This window comes from Gymnoscopelus braueri (genome assembly GCF_963280865.1).
Source record: "Gymnoscopelus braueri genome assembly, chromosome: 23".
Taxonomy (NCBI): Eukaryota; Metazoa; Chordata; class Actinopteri; order Myctophiformes; family Myctophidae; genus Gymnoscopelus; species Gymnoscopelus braueri.
The window spans coordinates 26528685-26552625 of NC_137625.1; the positions used below are offsets into that span (position 1 = coordinate 26528685).

General features: G+C 42.4%; 2 protein-coding genes across 8 annotated transcripts in view; both read right to left on the minus strand.

The window, feature by feature from the left end:
- sbf1 (SET binding factor 1) overlaps nt 1-23941 on the minus strand; it is an 86354-nt gene that overhangs the window by 29846 nt on the left and 32567 nt on the right. For 3 of the 7 annotated variants that reach the window (XM_080421769.1, XM_080421768.1, XM_080421766.1), the window contains 15 exons: nt 21383-21412; nt 19465-19570; nt 17518-17650; nt 16312-16420; nt 15282-15395; nt 11891-11968; nt 11239-11352; nt 10765-10893; nt 9709-9807; nt 8867-9074; nt 8036-8148; nt 6477-6626; nt 3691-3759; nt 3400-3561; nt 2494-2759 (listed from right to left, as the gene is read on the minus strand). In XM_080421769.1, coding sequence (XP_080277895.1) covers nt 2494-2759; nt 3400-3561; nt 3691-3759; nt 6477-6626; nt 8036-8148; nt 8867-9074; nt 9709-9807; nt 10765-10893; nt 11239-11352; nt 11891-11968; nt 15282-15395; nt 16312-16420; nt 17518-17650; nt 19465-19570; nt 21383-21412 — 1880 coding nt within the window. The remainder of the gene's footprint in view (nt 1-2493; nt 2760-3399; nt 3562-3690; nt 3760-6476; nt 6627-8035; nt 8149-8866; nt 9075-9708; nt 9808-10764; nt 10894-11238; nt 11353-11890; nt 11969-15281; nt 15396-16311; nt 16421-17517; nt 17651-19464; nt 19571-21382; nt 21413-23941) is intronic. The other 4 variants (XM_080421770.1, XM_080421767.1, XM_080421772.1 and 1 more) reach the window with 3 other exon arrangements.
- On the minus strand, nt 302-1461 carry LOC308080057 (actin, cytoplasmic 2-like; the record flags this gene model as incomplete). The annotated part of the gene is made up of 1 exon (XM_080421787.1): nt 302-1461. The coding sequence occupies one exon, from the start codon at nt 1459-1461 to the stop codon at nt 334-336; it is 1128 nt and encodes a 375-aa protein (XP_080277913.1). The 3' UTR covers nt 302-333.

The following is a 23941-nucleotide window of genomic DNA, read 5'->3' on the forward strand; positions in this document are numbered from 1 at the left end:
CCGTCTTGTTGAGGGATGGGCTTTTTTGTTTCTTTACGGGTTATTTCTTTGTGTTTTTACATGGGTCTTTTTGTGTTTGTTTGTTGTTGTATGTTGTGCTGCTGTCATGTGTAAAGTCATAATCTCACATATGGCGTAAATTGTGCTGTTTCTCCATATTTGGGTCATCACCATTATGAGTTCAGAGACCCACATGGGAGACACGCCGTTGTTGGACCACATCTTGCTTTTTCAGAATTAAGTGGCAAAAGTAACTGAAGTATGACAGTATATGACAACGTGTACATTTTGTACATTTGGTCGGGGAGGAACAGTCGAAAAGGAACAGTCTGTTTAGAAGCATTTGCGGTGGACAATGGAGGGGCCGGACTCATCGTATTCCTGCTTGCTGATCCACATCTGCTGGAAGGTCGACAGGGAAGCCAAGATGGAACCTCCGATCCAGACAGAGTATTTACGCTCTGGTTGCGCAATGATCTTGATCTTCATGGTGGATGGGGCCAGGGCTGTGATCTCCTTCTGCATCCTGTCAGCAAGGCCCGGGTACATGGTGGAACCTCCAGACAACACAGTGTTGGTGTACAGGTCCTTACGGATATCCATATCACACTTCATGATGCTGTTGTAGGTGGTCTCATGGATACCACAGGACTCCATACCGAGGACGCGAGGCTGGAAGAGGGCCTCTGGACAACGGAACCTCTCATTGGCGATGGTGATGACCTGTCCATCGGGCAGCTCATATCTCCTCTCTAGGAGGGAGGAGGAGGCAGCGGTGTCCATCTCCTGCTCGAAATCCGGGGCGACATAGCACAGCTTCTCCTTGATGTCACGCACGATTTCCCTCTCGGCTGTGGTGGTGAAGCAGTAACCGCGCTCTGTCAGGATCTTCATGAGGTGGTCTGTGAGGTCACGGCCAGCCAGATCCAGACGCAGCATGGCATGGGACAGGGCATAGCCCTCGTAGATGGGCACTACGTGGGTCACACCGTCACCCGAGTCCATGACAATACCGGTGGTACGGCCGGAGCTGTACAGGGACAGCACGGCCTGGATGGCAACGTACATGTCGGGGGTGTTGAAGGTCTCGAACATGATCTGGGTCATCTTCTCCCTGTTGGCTTTGGGGTTCATGGGGGCCTCTGTGAGCAGGACAGGGTGCTCCTCGGGGGCAACTCTCAGCTCGTTGTAGAACGTGTGGTGCCAGATCTTCGTCATGTCATCCCAGTTGGTGACAATTCCGTGCTCGATGGGGTACTTCAGTGTTAGGATACCTCTCTTGCTCTGGGCTTCGTCGCCAACGTAGCAGTCTTTCTTGCACATACCCACCATCACTCCCTGATGCCTGGGGCGACCGACGATGGAGGGGAAGACAGCACGAGGGGCATCGTCTCCTGCATATCCGGCCTTGCATATACCGGTTCCATTGTCAAAAACCAGTGAGCCGATTTCCTCTTCCATGGCTCTTCCCTACCTAATCTCCCTTTTTTTTTAACCGTTACTTCTATAGTTTTAAACTTTTTAATCTAGTGTCTTCCTAATAAAGTTGCTTTTATTTAGTTTCTGTTTTGCAAAGCAACTTTGAGTACTCAGAAAAGCACTATATAAATCGTATTATTATTATGGCTGGCCTTTGGGTAGGACCTTGTCTCTCTAAGGAACCTTTCTGTGTTTCACAGGGTTCCCCTGTCCCTTTTATGTTTTTTGCTGTGATGTTGACGTGATGTGGACATAACGTAGACGTCCATAGTTGGGCCCCCTGAGAAGACCTTTTAAAAAAAAGGGTAACCTGTCAACAAGACAACCCCCTCATCACCCTCAGATTCAGAGAACCGTTTAATGGGACATCCAGATGTTTAGGATTAACTGAGAGCAGAGAGAGGCCCGTATGGGTCCATTTGGTTACATTTGTAACTGTGAGTGAGTGAGTGAGTGAGTGAGTGAGTGAGTGAGTGAGTGAGTGCATGCACGTGTGTCTAGAGCATACATGGGCAACCGGCGGCCCGGGGGCCACGTGCGGCCCCCACCTTCACTTAACGCGGCCCGTAGGTTAATATCGGAATACTGATATATAATTGATTTCAGCTGTTACAATTGCAAACATGCAAACATGACCCGCTTTAATAACTACTACTAAATTAGTAGTAGCTTAACGACTAGTATTAAAATTCTATTGTCTTTTATATGTCCAATGTATTTGTATTTAAGTTCATAATGTTAACATAAGTATAACTAAATGCATTTGAAGTTAAATAAAAATGTTACTTTTCAGGATTCCAATTCAAAAATAGCTAAAAATAAATCTGAATTCCAATTAAAAAATTGCAAAAATAGCAGATCAACAAGCTTGTAGATCTACTATTTTTGCTACTTTTGTGTGACATAGAATGGCCCGACAGTAAATGTAATGTGGGCCTCTGGAGTGAGTGTGGAAATATAGTGGCCCTCTCCATCGTCAAAGTTGCATCGCCCCTGGTCTTGAGCGTGTGTTACCTGTTGGTGACGTAGCTGTTGCTGACGCTCTCCACGTCTCCCAGGCCCGAGCTGCGTAGCAGGCGGTTCTTGCTGGTGTCCAGCGGCAGCAGCAGGTAGCTCATCCTGTTGGCGTAGTGGATCGCCTGGCTGAACACCGTGCTCTCCTCCTTCTGCACGCGCTCCGTCTGCATGTCCTTGCTGAGCGTGGGCCACAGGCGGCTCTGCTCCGACGCCAGCTCCAGAGCGCTCACCCCCGCCCAGCCGCCGCCCTCCATCCCTTCCTGCTGAGACAGGGGAGAGGTTTGAGTAACGATCTAGTTCAGAGGACGAAAACGCTACTCGAAGAAAACCTTTTCTAGCCACCTACCAAGGTGACTGGAATCCACAATTCAACAACCAAGCAACTTACATTGCCAACCAAACGATTTAAGTCGTGGAAGACAACGTTTAACCCATTAAATCTCTGTCATTTTTTGATTTCTTTGGCTATTCAAAAATAGCAGATATACAAGCTCATATAATAGACGCGCTATAGTAGATCTGCTATTTTAGGAACATTTTGATTTTTTTTTTTGCAAATCTATGAATATATATATTCTAGAAATGTCTTCTAAATTCTATCCGTTCTTATGGTTCTATATCAGTGGTTCCCAAACTTTTTCATGTCAAGGACCCCCAAAATGATATGTATTTCGCCGCCGCGGATCCCCATCTCAAAATATTTAGTTCTAGGACCCCCCAGAAGCAAAGATTTGAAGTAAAACATTTTCCCTTTAAAAAATATACATTCAATGATTTGCAAGTTCATATGAACTTGTATATCTGCTATTTTTGAATAGCCAAAGTATAAAATATGGATAAAGTGGTCACACAGATGTGTCCCCGGTTTGAACGGGTTGACATAAGTGCAGTCTGCATTCTTACCAAGTTAGATTGCTGCTCTCCGTCCTCTGTCTCCAGATAGAGGGCCCTGATCTGGTTCTGGACGTCGCTGTAGAACATGGCCTCCCAGAACTGCATGTTTGTCCACACCATGTGCTCCTGCACACAGCTGTAGGCGAACTGAGTGATGCCAGCCCCAAGTTTCTGTCAGACACACACACACACACACACACAAAAAAGGGTCATGGTTTTAAACATAGCAGTAGCACTTAAAACATCTTCTGAAATGACTGAGCTGGAGGGTGGTTTTAGCCATACGACTCAGGAACTTACTCTGCAGAAGGCCGTGACCAGGGGGAGGAGGGCGGCTGCAATCCCGTGCTCATCCATGTGGGAACAGTCCTGTGTGTAAACAGCACAACATGTCACTTTTAGTCCTGTGTGTAAACAGCACAACATGTCACTGTGCAAAAGTGTAAGAGAGTGCTGTGTATGGTTTGGGTTGGGTTGTCACTTTGGATGTCAAATCACGCAATGACAAACTGGCTTCATTTTGCACTTTATTGTCCCTATTTTCAGTCCTGCAAGTCTGTTCTGTCGGTTCTATTTCATTATTCCTAAGTGCTTCTAGCAGCCTCTGGTAGTCTGATCCACGATTCCATTCGACTTTCGATTTTAAGCTCACGATTCGATTCAATTTGTATTTAATAAAAAACAAATTTATTTTAAAAAAAAATCTTCATTTGTAAAGAAAAACCTTGTTTCTCAATAAATCACTTTTATTTGAACAATAGTTATAAATAACAAATGAGAATCTAGAATAATAAAACGTTTAACATATTAATAATATAAACTTTGGGTCTTAACAACTGTCATTGACATTTTCAGATTCTTCTTTAACTCTCTCACTGACAGACTTATTTCTGGCTGCGTTTGCCCACTGCCAGCGATTTTTCAAGTAGTCACAGAATATTTATCTCCAGTATGATCGATCCCCTGATGGTTGCTAATCACAGAGGGATTCACTGTGCTTCCGCCAAAAAAAAATGTAATTGCGACCTCTCCGTTCAATTTTATACACCTTTGAAAATAGCATGTCTCGGTCAAAAATACATAGTAAAATAAAAGTACACAGGAACCGAGATACAGCCTTTTTAAGTGTAATAAGTTAACCAAGAAGTGAATGGAGCAGCAAATCTTCGGATCACGATATCTTGGGTTCTGAACGAAAAATAAATAAATAATAATAATACTAATTTGGGTAGACAAATTAGGGCCCTGGGTAGACAACCCGGCCTGGTTGGCAATCAATTCTACATGGCTCAGCCCTTCAGTAACTGTTCTCTTGCCTTCATTTCTCATACATCGAAGGCAGCAACACATTAATGCTCAAATACAATCTGCTTGGCACGTTAGAATCCAGCGCTCTCCACCACTGAAAAGGCCAGTCGCATGTCTCGTCACCCCGACTGCACTCGATATTGAGCGCAAATTATGTGGGAATTTGGGAATGTTGGCTGTTATATTTTTACCGGACAGATGGGGAAATGAAAGGTAATGACAGACTGGACTCTTTTCTCTCTGTCAACTGTCAACTCGGCTGTGGCAAAAAAAGAAATCCCATCGAAAGCAGGAATGCGGGGAATGTGCGGAATGCAAAGATAAACAACGGCGCCCCGTGGCTTCCCTCAGACGTCCGCATGTGCAGGAGTAGTAGCGCTAGAATCGCGATACGGCTTCGATACACTGATTCATTTTCGGTACGTATTGAGTATCGTGACGGCCTTATATACATATACACACACACACACTAGACTTCGGCCGCGGCCCTCACACCTACGTCGCACCACCGATCCGACCAATACAGCATGTCTGAGTCATAGTGTCGGGGCTTTGTCAGAGCCGTTGTACCCGTCTGTCTGTGTCCCTTTTATGCTCATATAAGGAGATCCCTGATGTCATTAGTATATGCCCATACCCTGGATATTGGCATGCCCATGTATGGAATTCTGTATAAATCAGTCATCATCCAGTGCATGACTATACTTTAACTTATGTGGAATAATAAGGACAATTATAAGTCAAATAACAAGGAAGCCATTTGGCTAAAACAGAACAGTTATGTATATTATGTTGATGACTGTTGGCTCATGAGAACTGATGTACAGTATTGTGTACATCAGTGCGGACAGGCGGATGTGTGTGTGAATTATTTCCAATATGGGGGGGAAGTAAACAAGTAATGCTCCCTGCTCCACTGGCACTTCCATCAAGTGCCCTTCAGCAAAAGCACTCAATCGGCAGCTCCTTCAGTGAGGCTGCTTTGTGCATGTATGTAAATAAAGAAACAGGATGTTACTGAAATAATATGCTGAGTCAGTCAACATCCCCAGGCCAAGAAGAACCCAAACATAAATCCTCCCAACAGCCATATCACAACTTACCCTGGGACATGGGTCTTCTTGCAAACAATATCCTGAGTAAGTGGTATTCCTTTACTTAGACCAGTGTTTGGTATGCATTAGACCCCGTGCCCCCGTAACTCTCAGGGTTACAGACCTGTAAGGATCCATTTTCTTCTAACCCTAAGCCTAACTATCAATAATTTAGCTGGGGACCCCCCCGGAACCCCCTCAAAGACCTCTGGGGGTTCCCGGACCCCACTTTGAGAATCACTGATTTATAGAGTTAGATATACATATATGCTGTCCGGCAGAAACCAGCTAACTAAATTTTTCCGCTTTAGCATTTTTTTTCCATAAATCAGTGCCATTGAACACCCTTTACGTCTGTGTGTTGATTAAAAAAATATTGAACCAATGAAAAGTATTAAAAAGCGCTTCTGACAAAACCAGCTAACTTCTCAGACTTTCTGCTAAACCAGTTAACTCCACCAAAGGGGGGTGGAGTTAGCTGGTTTTGCTGACTCCAGGCTCCACCCCCTTTTGACCTCCAACCTCATTGAGAGCTTGGAGGTCCATTCAGCTGTTCTTATCAATGATGAACAAAACCTCCTAACTCCACTTTTTGTTTTGTTTTTGTCATTTCCTGAAAACATTTTGGAGTTAGCTGGTTTCTGCCGGACAGCAGAGATATCTATTCTGCTGTTTCAGACTCACCTGTAAGGTGCAGTTCATCATGCGGACGATGTAGTCGAACTGCTGGTCGTCCAGAACAGCCCGGTTCTGCAGGACATGCTGGTTGAGCTCCTGTGTCAGACACACCCTGGCCGCACGGCCCTTCAGCGCACGCAATACCGCCGGCATTAACTAGGGCGGGGGTCAAACAAAGACGGAAATGAGTGGTGTCAGAAGCGGTGTCATAATAAGTATGTTTCATGGTAACATTGACACGCAGACATACATGTACCGGTATGTAAAACTACAAGTAACAGCCCAAGACCACTCAGGCAAAAGCATGCTTATTCACCTCAGTGAACTGCCACTCCAGCTAAGGCTACCTTACTAAAAAAATGCTAGTTGAAAATGACGAATCCGTAACTTGTGAGCAATATGTCGCATGTCACGGTTTCACCGAAGCATTGGTTAGGCTTTAGTTTGAAGTAAAATTATTTGTGAGTGATCCTCTTCCTCCTTAACTCATTCAGTGCCATTGACGTCGCCGACGTCACGTTTTTCATAAGCCCAGACCAGAGTGCCAATGACGTCACCGACGTCATAAAAAAATAAAAAATAAATAAAACTTTTTTTTTTCTTTTTTTTTAAAGTTCAGAACCCAAGATATCATGATTTGAAGATTTGCTGCTCCATTCACTTCTTGTTTAACTTCTTACTGAAAAAGGCTGTATCTCGGCTCCTGAGCACTTTTTTTTTTACTATGTATTTTTGGCCTTGGCACAGGGATGATAAAGCACTGAATGAGTTAAGTCTGAAAATATACTTAGTTGTGCGCCGGTGTCTCGCACCGAAAATAGCCCATCTACGAGATCACAACGTTTTCGGTGCGTGACACACCGTGCAACCAAGTATAAATAAAGCATTGGGCTTTAGTGTGATGTGGTGACACTGCCTGAATTGAATACCAAGGACCTCAATGGAAACGAGACCGAAAAGGAATTTTTTGAAAGGACCTTTTAGACAAAGTATTTTAAATGTAACTGTGCTGTTATACATTTTTGGCCAGTGGTGGAAAAAGTACTCGAATGTTTTACTTAAGTAAAAGTATCAATACTGCAATGTAGAAGTACTCTGTTACAAGTAAAAGTCCGGAATTTTTAATTTACTTGAGTAAAAGTACAAAAGTATTGGTATCAAAATGTAATTAAAGTACCAAAAGTAAAAGTACTAAATGTTTGAAAATAGCAGATCTACAAGCTCACAACGCGTCGCGACGCGACGCGTTGTGAGCTTGTAGATCGGCTATTTCCAAATAGCCTAGGTATAAAATAGGGCTAAAGTGGTTAATGTATGTTTTATAATGTAATAATTTATATCTACAAAGTAACTAGTAACTAAAGTTTTCAAATAATTGTAGTGGAGTAAAAGTACAATATTTGCCTCTGAGATGTAGTGGAGTAGAAGTAAAAGTACTGAACATTGGAAATACTCCAGTAAAGTAAAAGTACCTCAAAATTGTACTTGAGTACATGTACTTAGTTACTTTACACCACTGTTTTTGGCCTAATAAAATATTCAATCAATCAATCAATCCTCATTACCTTCTTGGCTTCCAGCATCTTGTTCTCGAAGATGTACGTGATGCAGTTCCTGACGACCTCCAGCCTGCGCGCGCTGTTGGCCAGCACGTTGCCGTTCCTGTCCACGGTGTCTCCTGTGGGCACAACACTGATTAGAACGCATCCATCACTCTGCCGCCAAAACGTTGCCCTGTTAAGCCTTTAAGACCGGGAACGCACTCTAACCATTATCTTATACTTTGGGGCTATTCAAAAATAGCAGATCTACAAGCTCATAGCGCCGCACCGAGTGCCACGCTATGAGCTTGTAGATCTGCTATTTGTTTTTGAAAAATCGTGGGCAAATCTTATATATTATAATATATTTTTAACTCAAATCTTTGCTTCTGGGGATTTTTTAAATCTTCTAAATCAGTTAAAAAAAATAAAAAAATATATATATCAGTGGTTCTCAAACTTTTTCATGTCAAGGACCACCCAAAATGATATGTATTTAGCCACGGACCCCCATCTCAAAACATTTTGTTCCAGGGACCCCCAGAAGCAAAGATTTGAGTTAACAGTGTGTGTATATATATATATATATTCAAAGATTTGCACACATTTTCAAGATTTTTCGGCACTCGGTGCCGTGCTATGAGCTTGTAGATCTGCTATTTTTGAATAGCCAAAGAAATCTAAAAATGACGGTACGCGTTCCCGGTCTTAACGGGTTAAACGCACGCTGAGATGACAGATTGTGTGAAAACGTCTAGACGTTCAACCTCAGAGCAAAAGCTTCTGTCTCCTATACCCAGTGCACCCCTACACCCGCCACCCCCCCCCCCCCACCTCCCTGCTGCCATGGCTCACCCAGTGGGGGTCCGGAGGGCACCATGCCCTTCAGTTCCGCCTTGACCACGGGCGGGGCGGTCTTCAGCTTGGCGGCGGCGTGGTCGATGAAGAGCTCTACCGTGACGTCGTCCAGCGCGGGGAAGGGGGACTGGTTCTGGGGATGGTGGGTCTGGCTCTCTGACGGCCGCTGGACTTTGTGCATTGCCACGGCAGGGTAGGGGTTTTCCTGAAGACAATTTAAAAAAAAAGTTAAACAAACCAAAATAATAATAATAAATAAATAGGTGAGCCTACGCCTACGTCTACCTGTTAAAGGTAGGGTAAGTGATTTTCTTTGGTTAAAATAAGTGTTAAATAGCTCTATATTCTTATAGTAATCATTGCTATAGACTAGAGTGTTTCTTCAGTAACAGTAGTCTCCATGTCTCTCCAGCTCTTTATTAAACAGAAATAGCATTTTCAGGTCGGGATACCAATCTTATCCAATCAGGATAGAGAACTCAGTCAGGATACAGATTAATCAAGTGGAATTGGAAGTGATGACACTAAGAAATTAGCAGATACAAAATTGGAACTGGAACACTATAAAAATTAAGCTGATAAATGGGTACTCTCTCCTGATTGGTTGAAGTTTTGTCACCTACCTGAAAATGTATTTTCTGTTTAGTAAAGAGCTGGAGAGACAGAGAGACCCCTGTTGCGCAGCAAACACTCTATAGCAATGATTACTATCAGAATATAGTGCTTTAACCTTTTAACAACAAACTTTTTGTTTTGACCAAAGAATATCACTACCCTACCTACCTTAAGTATTTTGGTAGAGGTATTTATTGAGAAAGTACTTTTCTGAGACAACATACGTTTTTGAAGAGCTGCTCTGCCAGCTCCTTGACGTGGTTCATGATTTTGTGTGGACAAGTCTCCTCTTGCCGGATACGCTCCACCTGATTGGCTATTAGCTGTGGACACAGGATAAGGCAGCGTGATCGTTCCTCCGTGTTAGAGCCATTACATCAAAGTCGCCGCACACTTTTATTAGGACATGATAGAGAATAAAAACCAATGTTTCAGCAGCAAAGCTGCAGGAGGCACCAGCTGCCTGCAATGGTGTTTGCGTGTTCTACGAGACTGAGTATTGAGACCGAGAGAGTATGCCGTTACAAACCCATAATAAGGCTTGAACGCCACCTCATACAATGCTGTTACTATGGATTCTCTCGCTGGTCATTTACACTTTAAACTGTAACTGGCACATATAGAATGCCTGAGTAATAAATAAAAAATGCCGAGCAGTAGTGTTGATTTCGTCGACTAAAACTATGACAACAAAAAATTGTCGGCTACCTTTTTTCACTGACGAAAACTAAATAAGAACTAAATAAAAACTAAGCTATGATGACTAAAACTAAGACTAAATATACTGACAATTTCGTCAACAAATAAAAACTAGACTAAAATGTTAGGGAGTGGACTAGTGGAGAAGAGATCCAGTAGAACTAAAAGACTATGCTTTATGCTCAGGTGTTGCGCTCTGAAAATATCAAGCTCAATATCTACAAGCTCACAACGCGTCGCGCTGCGACGCGTTGTGAGCTTGTAGATCGGCTATTTTCAGCATGCAACCAAGCGTAAAATCAGCCATTATGATGCCATCAAGGCACCGCCAAAATACATTTTAGTCGACTATATCAACTGTAGATTTAGTCGACTAAATCAACTGTAGATTTAGTAGACTATAATCGTATGATATTTAGTCGACTAAAACTAGACTAGCAGTAAAACATTTAAGATGACTAAAATATGACTAAAACTAAATGGAATTTGATTCAAAAGACTATGACTAAAACTGAATCAAAATTTGGTGTCAAAATCAACACTAGAGCAGTGGTATGCATGGGTGCTGCTGGACGACGTACGTCATCAAACAGGTCAGTAGATCTGTAAGGAGGCCCTCTGTCCGAGACAAAGCCTGCGAACGACATGCCATCCAGAACCTTCATCAGGAAGTCGTCCTCTGACAGAGACCTCTGGCCCAGGAAGGCACCCTGGAAAACACACACATCGACCACATAGAAAGGTTATAAACCGTCTGGATCGACCGTGATTACCTGTAGCCTTCAATACCTCAGGCTCCATTTCCCACTTTAAACTACTTGTCAAAGTAGTTTGTAAAATATATATAAGTTATATACTGAATTTACCATTCCATAGTTGGATAGGGAAACACATTATTATTCAGAACTATTACAGCATACAAAATGACAGTCAAATGTGCCGTTTTGTTAAATGTGCTGTTTTGTTAAACTTTCTTCTCCCAGACTTGCTATGTAGGACCTCTGATACTAGAGGGATTACTATGTTTATTTTGCAAATGAAGATGATGCAGGTACCTTATGGAACCGAATGACCGGCTCTGGGTGGATGCGGATGATGTGCAAACACCAGCGATAACCGTGGAACAGTCGAGCGAACAGCCACAGAAATACCCCCCGGATCTCCTTATCCTACAACACAGTGATAGGATACATTACAAACCACCATACACACCGATGTGAAGGAATGAAAACACTGGAATGAAGACCCAGGATTGGCCCCGAGGAGCCTGGAAAATCTACTCCTAATCTTGGAGCAGAGCCCACAACAAAAAGCACGTTGTGGGCCCCCCGGTGATGAAGAGATAAGAATTAAAGGACCATACTGGTCTGGCATGTTAAGCCCATTGACTCACTCACTATATACTTTACTGCTGGCCATTTTCCAAAGCATACCGTAGTTAATTGAAATTTGCTGGAGATACGGAATACTTTTGTTATTTTATTAGTCATTTATTTTGTCAAAGTTACATTGTTGTTTAATGGGAAGTCAAACCAAAAACAACCTATTGACTCAGTTATTAAAGTAAGTTTGGAAATGTAAACAAAACCTAGAAAATCTAAAAATAAAGCCATTCATGTAAAACGTCTGATTATATACTCAATAGACGGTGACATGTTTTACTGGTGATGATATGGTCCTTTTAACACAGTGGGTAGTTCTCCTCACCTGGATCTTGAGCGAGGAGGGCTGCGTGGAGGACGGGGGGAAGGCATGGTCAGCTATTTCTAACTCTGGGTCCAGCACCTGCAATCCCACAAGACAAAATCACTGTGAGACACATGCAAAACAATCCACCTGAGTCCCCGCTGGGGTCATCATCATCAGAATCATCATTGTCGAACACACCACTGGGATGTTACATTCATATTAATTGGTGAACAAGGCAACATACATAATCAAGTTTAAACCTCTTTTTATTTTTTAACCCTTTTTCTCCACAATTTTGTTGTTATGCCAATCAATTTCTCCCAACACACACGTCAGTGTTGTCACTGCTGTTGTGCCCTACTGACTCACCTACCAGTGAGGAGACCCCACCGGGAGGACGCAGAGCCTTCGTTCTACCCTCCCCGCCCCGGCTTCCCTCCCCCGAAGAGCACAAACAAACAGAAATGCTCACAGAGATGTTTGGAGAGAGGCCGAGCAGCGGCATCAGCATCCACACATCAGTCACTTAATAGCACATGTCTGTCTCTGGTCTGGTTTGTGCTAGAGTCACCGCTGGACGAAATGAGGCGAGTACATTCAGTGGACGACGGTAAGGAGAGCTGAGGAGCAAAGCCCTTTGCCACGGCTGCTGCTCAGCAATGTACAGTAACTTTTCCAGATGATTGAACCCATTAACCACCTCTGTGTTACAGCGGAGACCCTGCTATTAGCTTATCACAATAATCTCCCTGTAGTCCAGTCCAGAAAAGGGCCGGTATTAGCAGCTCATATTTAAGCTGAGCTGACTAGCTTGGATCCTCCAGGTCCATCTGAGGGTTCTTGTCTCCCGAGTGGAGCAGGAAGGGTCATACCTTGTGCAGTCGCTCAGAGCCGGTCTGGCGCCGGACAGTGACAGACAGAAATGATGGAGGCTCTCTACACAGAATGAATGGTCTGAGATGAAGAGAGACAACATGGTCACGTCCACAAAGCCATGGGCATCAACAACGAATATCACACATGCCTAACACAGGCTGACACATAAGCACATTACTGCGTTGGGACACAGTTCAATCCCCAATGAACTACTCCCTGAATAACATGGCCCAGTTCCCGTCTCCCATTCTGTCCATATAGAGCTGGGTCCAGGGATCAGCAGTCTGTAGCCAACAGACCGCACAGACTAGGGACTGACTGAAGGAGACAGTCGTTAAATGTAAGACCACCGAGGGACTACGCCTTCCCTGCATCTAAACGCTGCTTCATCGCAGCAGCTCCATTTTTTGCATACCAGCAAAGACCCAGGGGACTCAAAATAACCCTTATCTTCCAGTCCTCGTATACAGATACAGAGGATGGAGAACAGACGGGCCCTTTTATGATGGAAGAGGCCATTGAGGACAAACGCCTAAAATTCAACATAGCTCTGAGAAGCATCAATTTGTATATCATGTGTCTGTCTGGTTACCTGGTCTCCCTCTCAGCTCTCCTACAGTCTGTCCCCCTACACTGTCTCCCTCTCAGCTCTCCTACAGTCTGTCCCCCTACAATGTCTCACTGTCAGCTTTCCTAATGTCTGTTTCTCACTGTCTCCCTCTCAGATTCAAACTGTCTGTCTCTCCTACACTGTCTCCCTCTCAGCTTTCGTACTGTCTGTCTCTCCGACACCGTCTCCCTCTCAGCTTCAAACTGTCTGTCTATCCTACACTGTCTTCTACTCAGCTTTCCTGATGTCTGTGTCCCCTATATTGTCTCCCTCTTAGCTTTCCAACTGTCTGTCTCTCCTACACTGTCTACCTCTCAGCTTCAAACTGTCTGTCTCTCCTACACTGTCTCCACTTAGATTTCCAACTGCTGTCTCTCCTTCAAACCTTTTCTCTCTAAAAGTCGTTGTAGCTCTGTTGCTGAATTATTCTCCAAGGGGACTCTGTCTTAAGTTCAGCCAAAACATTTCAAAAGTTGATTGTAAAGTGATCTCTCAGAATAAAACATTCCTAAGGGAAGTACGGTAGTGTGGGAAGAGGGGGGTCAGATTCCAGAATTCAATCTCTTTACAACAGGGCCCTTTGCCCCCATTTAATACACAGTCACACAAACTCAAACAGCGGGTCAAGCCAATTCTAGCCTCCCCCAAACAAACAAAAGTCCTTCCTTCTGATTCGGTCAGGTCTCTCTTCCCTGTCTGTGTTTGTTCAACCGAGGAAGAAGCAGACCTTGGCTGTGGCACGTGCCAAGAATGTCAAACAGTAACTATATGAAGATAACTCAATACGATTTTTTTTCTCCCCACTTATTAGTCACTGTCAATTCCTCTCATACATAAATAGTCCCTGTCACTGCCAAGTGCCAACCCCTACTGTTTGGACTATGGCGGGGGTGTAGACAACAATGTGTCTCCTCTGATTATACAGGGAGTCGCCAGTGGCTTCTTTTCACCTGACAGTGAGGACTTTCACCAGGAGGGCGTAACGTTATCTCTCCCAATTAAGCTTCCCTGCTGAGCCTGCAAGAGTCGCTAGTGCAGCAACAGAGAACACCCTCCCTTTACCAGCTTCCAACCCATGAATACACAACCACTCGTGTTCGTCAGGGACATGACTTGGAGTATCATCACAGGAAATATTTCCTCTACTTTTATGAACCAGAGCAAATATTTGTCACATTCAATAAAACGTTGTCTACCAAAGTTAAGAGGGAGTCACTCCATTGTTTAATTAGGTGAGGCTTGATGGTAAAAGCATGTAAACGCGGATGTGAAACCACCACAGCCAAGGGGGAAATTAAAAACACCAAAATATTAGATACTTAGGAAATCTGTTGGAAACCTTCCAGTCATTGTTTAAAATAACAATAACAACAGGTAACAGCATGAATGAGTTAGCATTCAACTACAGCAGAGCAGGGGTTGGTAGTAGTTTCAGGAAGTACTATGCTACTGTAAACACTAAATTAAACGTGAAGTATAAAATTAACATTGTGTTAGACTGTAAGGGACTTTGATGTTCATCATCGACACCAGGGTGACAGGCTGGGATGCAGAGATTATGTTTTTGCCGCTGTCAATGTGTGTGGGGTGGTGTGTGTGTGTGTGTATGACAGTGGACAGCTAATCTCGGACACCGCTGGACCGGTCGGCATAAAATTTGCTGGAGAACATGAAACGCTTGTAGAACTAATTCATGTGTTGAATCCAATCTGAGAACTGCCGGCACTTTGAAAAACACTTTGAAAACATTCTACTTGGAAAAAGGAAGAATGACACCCGTTCATGACGAATAACCAATCCTACGTACAATATAAGAGGAAAGCATTTTACCATGGAGTGTTTTACCAAAGAGGAGAGTGTTTTACCAAAGAGGAGAGTGTTTTACCAAAGAGGAGAGTGTTTTACTAATAGAAAGTGTTTTACCATAGAGAGGATGGTTTGGGTCTGCAGTAGCATCGGGTCAGGAAGCAGGGAGACGTGCACACACTCTGGAATGGTAACTGTACCCCCATCCAGATCAGCAATGATCACGTCCAACTGAGGAAGCACACACACACACACACACACACACACACACACACACACACACACACACACACACACACACACACACACACACACACACACACACACACACACACACACACACACACACACACACACACACACACACCATTAAGTACACTTTACAGGTCACGTGCTGATGATTACAGTCACTGAAAGAGTCACTGAAAGACAAACAGACGTGACAGCGCAGGACGGAGGGACAGACAAATTGTGTCTCTGTCAACACCTGCTCATTACAAGACGTTGGCCACCAAACAATCAAAGCGCCATTGGGCAGGAATGGTCACAGAGACGATAACCTCAGACCCTCCTGGTAGCCACTCATACATTGATCGCCACCATGTGAGTACTGTACAGAACACAACACAACATTGTCTCATGGCCAGACGTCCAGTGCACTGATCATTCAGTACAGCCTCATCAGGCTTAATTGCGATGATAGGAAATCGTGTCTTGGGACCTAGCAGAAATGTACTTAAAGTACCAAAAGTAAAAGTACTAAAATGTTGGAAAATAGCAGATCTACAAGCTCACAACGCGTCGCGATGCGACGTGTTGTGAGCTTGTAGATCGGCTATTTTCAAATAGCCTATGTATAAAATAGGGCTGAAATAGTTAATGTATGTTTTATAATGTAATAATTTATATCTGCAAAGTAAATAGTAACTAAAGTTTTCAAATAATTGTAGTGAAGTAAAAGTACAATATGTTCCTCAAAGTATTGGAGTAAAAGTAAAAGTATTCAAACTTGGAAATACTCCAGTAAAGTAAAAGTACCTCAAAAATGTACTTAGTTACTTTACACCACTGTCTATGACAGAACCTGTTGTTAGTGCCGGCTATACGTTACTGAATGCTATTCCACCATGCGGCGGTGAGGACCCACCAGTTCCTGTGTCTCATTGCGAAAGAAGGAGTTGACACCGATGATGAAGGGAGTGGGCGTGCTCAGGACCTCCAGGAGTTTCCCCGGCAGGATAGGAACGTAGGTGAAACTGAGAAGCACACAAACAGGAAGATGAAGTGTCAGTCTATCACCAGTTATTGCAGATACAACCGAGGCAGCTGAAGATTAACTTCTATGGATTTAAAGCTTTACCCTTTACCTTTACTGTAGCTCACTGTTTGCTGAGATATTAGTTTGGTTCCTTCCTTGTACATTAACCACATGAACGTACCTATTCTGGGGGCGAACATTATAGCAAAAATAGCAGAATCTACAAGCAATCTACAACGTATCTCTGCGCGATGTGTTGGGAGAATGTAGATTGCCTATGTTCGGTGTTGAGGAAATAAAGGAGGGGACCAAGTACCCCAGTCAACTAAGTTTAAGTGGTTAAAGCCCATTTACAATCAACTTCAAATTGAACCACGTAAGCTCTACTTTATACTTTGTCGTATGGTGGCAAAAATGGCAGATCTACAAGCTCACAATGTGTCGCCAGGCAACATGTTGTGAGCCTGTAGTAGGTCTGCTACTGAAAAGTGGTTAAAATTACTGTACAAAACTAATTATTCTGAAAAGAATCATTACTAACATCCACCTTAGCTGTGGACAGAAAACCTGTTCGGCTTTGAAATACACCAAAAATGACCAAAATACATTTATGAGCACACGCACCATGCAGTGTTTTGACAGCAAATTTTGATTTAGTTTTAGTCATAGTCTTTTGAATAAAATTCCATTTAGTTTTAGTCATATTTTAGTCATCTGAAATGTTTTAGTTTTTGTCTAGTCGACTTTATATTTTGGTATTTGATGGCGTCGCAATGGCTGATTTTACACTTGGCTACATACTGAAAATAGCCCATCTACTCGCTCGAGGCTTATAGATCTGCCATCTTCAGAGCGCAACACCCGTGCGCAACCAAACATAAAATGACTTGTCTTAGTTCTACTGGATCTCTTCTCCACTAGTCCCTCACAAACATTTTAGTCTAGTCAATATATTTAGTCTTAGTCATCATAGCTTAGTTTTTATTTCGTTTTCGTCAGTGAAAAAAAGGTAGTCGACCGGCATTTTTCGTCATGGTTTTAGTCGACAAAATCAACACTGATGCCATGCGCGCGCACACACACACACACACACACCAGTATTGGAGGGGGAACATGATGGCCAGCAGGCCCCGGCAGGCGTCCGTTAGCCGCTGGTAGCTGTTGGACAGGAAGAGGATCTTGTGTTCCGTCAGGGCAGCACAGAACAGGTACAGCACGTTGACTATACCTGGAGGGACAGCAGAGCAGAGGAGAAGGTCAAACCACCAGAACAACACATGGGGAAAAACACAGAGGGACATTTCGTTGCTGTCGGGCACAAACCTCTTATCTACGTCAAACTTTTTCATGTCAAGGACCCCCAAATTTGATATGTATTTGGCCGCGGACCCCCATCTGAAAAGATTTTGTGCCAAGCACCCCCCATACAAGATTTGTATTGGCCACTTTGAGAACCCCTGCATTAGACCACGGACCACCATAACTCTGAGAGTGTACAAATGGAACCAAATGGACCCGTAAGGGTCCATTTGGTTCCATTTGCACACTCTCAGAGTTACAACCACATAAGGATCCGTCTGGTTCCGAATCCTAACTATCCATCATTTATCTGGAGACTCCCCTGGAACCCCCTCAAGGACCCCTGGGGGTCCCCGGACCCCACTTTGAGAACCACTGATCTACATCATCAAATTGTATGTGTTTTTTTTTGTTTGTTTGTAAATTAACGCCCTACTTGATCATACTACAGCGTCATACAAAAGCATCAAAAGTAGCAGGTCCACAAGCTCGATCTGCTACTTTTTGAATTTGAATCCTGAAAAGTAACAGTTTTGGACATATGAGGTTTCCACCCGACAGAGACTATTTCTATGTTCTAGATGTAGGTTTTATGAAACTGCATTCATAGTAACGTAAAGTAAAATTCCTCGTTTTGTTTCCTGCTTTCATTTCATTTTATTTTATTCATATGGTATTCTGTTTTCATTTGACTTCATTTCTACTCATTTCATTTTATTTTATTCATCTATGTGTTACATATATTTTCATTAATTATAATGTATTTGTGAAGCACTTTGAAGCGGTATATAAATGTAATTAAATATTATTATTAACTCATTCTTATTTATGGCAGTTTGGCTCCGAGTGCCACAGCCAAAATTCATTGTAAAAAAAAAAGTGTTTAGGAGCCGAGATACAGCCTTTTTCAGTAAGAAGTTAAACAAAGTGTGAATTAGGCCTGTCCCCGACTAAGGATTTGTTTAGTCGACTCTAATTGGCGACTAATTGCCAATAGTCGACTGGCAGTCGACTAATAAAAAAATAAAAAATAAAAATAAATCCTTTTTTTTTTTTTTTTTTTTTTTTGGGCCAAAATACATTTTATTTCAAAGGGCCAAGTCTACACAGTTTGTTTTGTCTCCAGCAGAGTTTCTAGTGTCTCTATCTCTCTCTGGAAGAGGTTGCACATGAACTCTGCAGCCGCACTGAGGCGCTCCAACACAAACAATACCAATACAAAGACGAGGAATAAGAAGAATAAAGTGGAAGTTACGTGTGGTTGCAGGTGTAGACTTGGCCAAAAAACAATTTAAAACATTTTTGGCCCTTAAAATTTTTTTTTTTTTTTTTTTTTTTTTTTCCGACTAGAGTCGACTAAGAGACACTTAGTCGACTCGGACCCCCCGCGACTAACCAGTCGACTAGTCGACTTAGTCGAGGTCAGGCCTAGAGTGAATGGAGCAGAATATTTTCAAATCATGATATCGTTCATGATATTAACGGACGTCTTAGACGTCCAGTGGCACTGAATGAGTTAACAACGATGCATGCATAGCAACACAAATATTACCTTTAACCACTGACGTGACACTGATTTGTATTCAGTTACTATAGTTAGTTAGTTGTACTACACACTTAATGGTCATGTACTACTGTATGATGTTTGACTTTGTAAGTAAGTAAAGTAAGTAAGTAACTGTTTGACTTAGAATTTAAAATAAAAGCAGCGCCTGGAGTAATCCGAGTGGTGACTGGGCGTACCGAGCTGTCTGAAGAGCTGTGCCACACTGCTGCCACTGACAGGGAGGGAGGCGTTGATGGGCGTCTGGATGACCTGCCGATCGCCAGCTCCTAACGTTATGGTCCTCTACGGGGAGGGAGAGAGAGAGAGAGAGAGAGAAAGGGGGGATTCAGGAGGAGAGAGAGGGGGAAACAAAAGCGTGAATGACCTTTTCTTAGGAAAACGAGGCTTAGCAGCTCATCTCGATCACAGGTTTTTGATTGTCCAGGGAAGAGTGTGTGAGTCAGCGACAGAGGGGTGGGGCGGAATGGGGGGGGGGGGAATCCAGAAGCTTAGCAGGTACATGATTAGAACAAATGAGTGACAAGCCATTCCAGCTGATCAGGAGAGAATGCATCTGGACAGGAGGACTCCATGACAACGGCCCCGAACCGCACAGACAAAAACAAAGAAACACAGAAATCACCGCATCACTGAGCCTTTACGGAAACAGAAATACCAATGTCATGGCTGGGATCATATGCAGGCAATTTCCCCCACTGCAGTTTAGCATGTGCGCGAAATGGATAGGGCACGGCTCAGGGTGAAATCAGCATGGCCCGACTGACTCGTTTAAGACCCAGTTAAGAATAATTGGAAATGCGCTGAGCTAACACAGATTCATTCATAATGGCTTTTTGCATCAATGTTGCCGAAATAGCACATTTGCGTCGATAACTCTTGATTTTGTTTACACTCTGAATAATAGGCTCGTCTGTGAGTGGAGAGAAATGGTTTGTGGCGTGGTTAAAGATCAGTGGATAAGTGTGCAAGAACACAGAGGAGCATGGTAACAATGAGAAAGAATCCACTATAGGCTAGATCACCAAGTGAGACACAACAATGTTTATTTAGCAGAGACCACATGAGTAGTACAGGATTCACAGCATGTTTAAAACACCACAGTGACCCTCTGGAGGGCATACGGTCGGGTGGATTTAAAGCACTTTCAAGCATGGAGCATGGTGTCCGCATTTAGGGCATTTTAGGTGAAAATGATCCAAAGATTTATAACTTTTTCCAAAATAGAATTTGTTTTAAATAGCAGATCTACAAGCCTACAAGATGCCACAATACAATGCATTGTGAGTTTATAGATCGGCTATTTTACCAGCATTGACACCATCGTACAATGAAGTATAAAATAGATAAGATAAGGTAATCGGTTAGAAGAACCAAATCACCACATAGCTTAAAGCTTACTGTACTAACGAAGGCCCTATTGGAATTCTGCAATTCGTTTTAGGATATAGTGCTCCGGCCTTACAGTGCTTCAAATACACCCAGCAGACGTATGGCAGTGTGTAAATGGAGCTCATGCTCTTTACAGCAGCAGCCACAGGTGAGTTGTTAAGGGATCAATACTATGAGATCCAACATCTGACAAAAGATGTTTTCACTTTCAAAACCTTTGGCTAGGGTTACACCACTCATAAAGAGAAATGTATTACTTTTTCTTTCCTTATTTCTTTGATGGTAAATCAAAGAAACACACTGGTGTTGGATTGGGTACATATTTGTTTTTTGGAAATCCGATAAGGCAAAAAAGATATCAGATTTCATCAGTCCATTCGATGAATGCATCCCAGTGTGGTCGGGAGATGGACGTTAGGCGTTTAAATGACAAATGTAACGCTAGCCTTTGAGAATTTGAGCTACTGTTATTAATAGCAGAACAGCAGTCATGTGCAATGAATGATTCATGTATTGATCCCATATCAAAGCATTTTGATTATTTCCCCCTTTTTTTTTTCTATCTCCGCCCCGAGAGATCTGCATTGATTGGCTGAGGCAACCCGGGAGAAAGCAGAGAGGAGGAATCAGGGAAGAAAACTTGGGAGCGAGGAGGGGGGAGGGGAGGAAGGGGGTTGGGATGGGGATGAAGTCAGGCTGGCGTACCAAACTCTCCTCTTTCACCTCCTGGCCCGGCTACAAAAGCAGTCGCACAGAGAGGAGAGATAAACACATCGCAGGAGAAAACACACACACACACACACACACACACACACACACACACACACGCGCGCACAGGTTAGAAACAACACAGAGGCACAAGATATCCAAACTTAACAACAACTTGACAGTGATGATGCATATATTAGCATGACAAAACAAAAATAGACGCGATACGAAACAAACATCATCGGCTGCGGCTGCATAACTCAGGATGAGGAGTATGACGATGTTGCGAGACATTAAAATGACATGTTGTGCACAGAACAAAATGAAGCGGCTCAGTTGTTTCCCCTTATATCGTTGCTGTCGGGGCAGAAAACTATTATCTCCATATTTCAACTTTTTGTGTTTTTTGGTAATCACGGACATATGAGCTTTCCACCCGACAGAGACCATATATTCATTCAGCAGTGACATGGGGCAATTATATTAACCCATTCAATCTGGAACGCATCTGTGTCATTTTAGATCTATTTGACTATTCAAAAATAGCAGATATACAAGCTCATAGCACGGCACCGAGGGCCGCGCTATGAGCTTGTAGATCTGCTATTTTTGAAAAATAGTGAATATTTGTGCAAATATGTATATTTTTTAAAGCGAACATTTGTAACTGTCAAATGTCTCAACAAACGTCTTAATTTTTCTGAAAAACTATTATTGCTATATTGCTATTGCTCAAACCTTTTCTTGTCAAGGACCCCCAAAATTATATGTTTTTGGCTGCCGATCCCCATCAAAATATTTTGTTCCAGGGATCCCCCAGAAGCAAAGATTTTAGTTAAAAATGTTGTTTAAAAAAAATATATGTATTCAACACAAATGTTCAAGATCTTTCAAAAATAGCAGATCTACAAGCTCATAGCGCAAAGTATAAAAATAATGGTTATAGCTAAAAAATCTAAAATGACACAGATGCGTTCCCCGGATTTAATGGATTTTAAAGTTATTCAATACATCATGGTACAAGTAGCCAAACTAGAGCTATTTATAAACAAAGAATCATGACAGTGAAGCAACATGCCCCCCCCCCCCCCCCCCATCACATTGCTACCATAAATGCCAGGGGAAACAGTTAAGTTGGCTAGTTGGCTATTAACCAACTACGGTTGGTTGAGAACGAGCATGCACCCCCGTCACGTGATTAGGAGGCAATGAATTCAAGCCCCTGTGGGCACGACCTGGAATTTCAATCTTGTGCAACTCTGAATGTCAAGTGGAATTTGCCGAGATATTGATTGGAAAATTCCCCCTCTTCTTCGGTTCACGTTTCCCGGTTTAAACTTTACGTGTCATCATCATTAGTGTAATGGGGGAAAACGGAATCCTGTTCAGTTTACTTATAAACTATTTAGAGTACTTAGTGGTGGCCAGTGGTGGGAAAAGTACTCAAATTATTTACTTAAGTAAAAGTACCATTACTGCAATTTAAAAAATACTCTGTTACAAGTAAAAGTCCAGAATTCCAAATTTACTTGAGTAAAAGTGCAAAAGTATTGGCATCAAAATGTACTTAAAGTACCAAAAGTAAAAGTACTAAAATGTTTGAAAATAGCCTAGGTATAAAATAGGGCTAAAGTGGTTAATGTATGTTTTATAATGTAATAATTCTGAATCTGAAAAGTAACTAAAGTTTTCAAATAATTGTAGTGGAGTAAAAGTACAATATTTGCCTCACAGATGTAGTGGGGTAGAAGTAAAAGTATTGGAAATTGGAAATACTCAAGTAAGGTACAAATACCTCAAAATTGTACTTAAGTACAGTACTTAACCCTTGCATTGTGTTAGAAAACTGCATCCACTTGTGGTGTTAGCGGGTCACTTTTTTCTCCCACCTCATAGCTGACTTGTAATGCATTCATATCCTTGTAAACACTTCTTAAAATATTAGGTTGGGTTAGGGCTAGGGTTTCATCTTTCAAAATATCTCGTTTTCTATTGTAAAAATGTTAAAATTCACTCATTACATTTCCTATAATGAAGGCAATGCATAATGATGTTATCTAGCTAGAATAGAATAATTAAGAATAATAATTAGAACACACTTCCAAAAAAATGAATTAAAAAAATACTTGTTTTCGTTTTTTAACTTTAAAAAATGTTAAAATTATTAAAAATAGTGACACTAGTGGTGTTAGGGTCCGAAATGACCCATATACCATAGAAGGTAAAAAGTCTTTTATTTTTCATAAACTCAAACTTTATTTTACTCCTGATAGCAAATGCTAATTGAGGACAAGTCTCTCTCACTCTCAAACATGTAAACATTGAATATTGACAATTTGGGGGGGAATTGAGCCACACCTCTTTGCCGGGTCATTTCGGACCTTAACACCACAAGTGTCACTTTTTTTTGAGACCATCAGAATTAATTAAAATGATGATAAATAATTTTGTTGCGTTAAAATGGCTATTTCTGAGGATATCATGAAGCCTCGTTCCAATAAAGAAATGTAAAGGGTACTTTTTACCTATTTAAACTTGAAAACGGGTCAAAAAAGA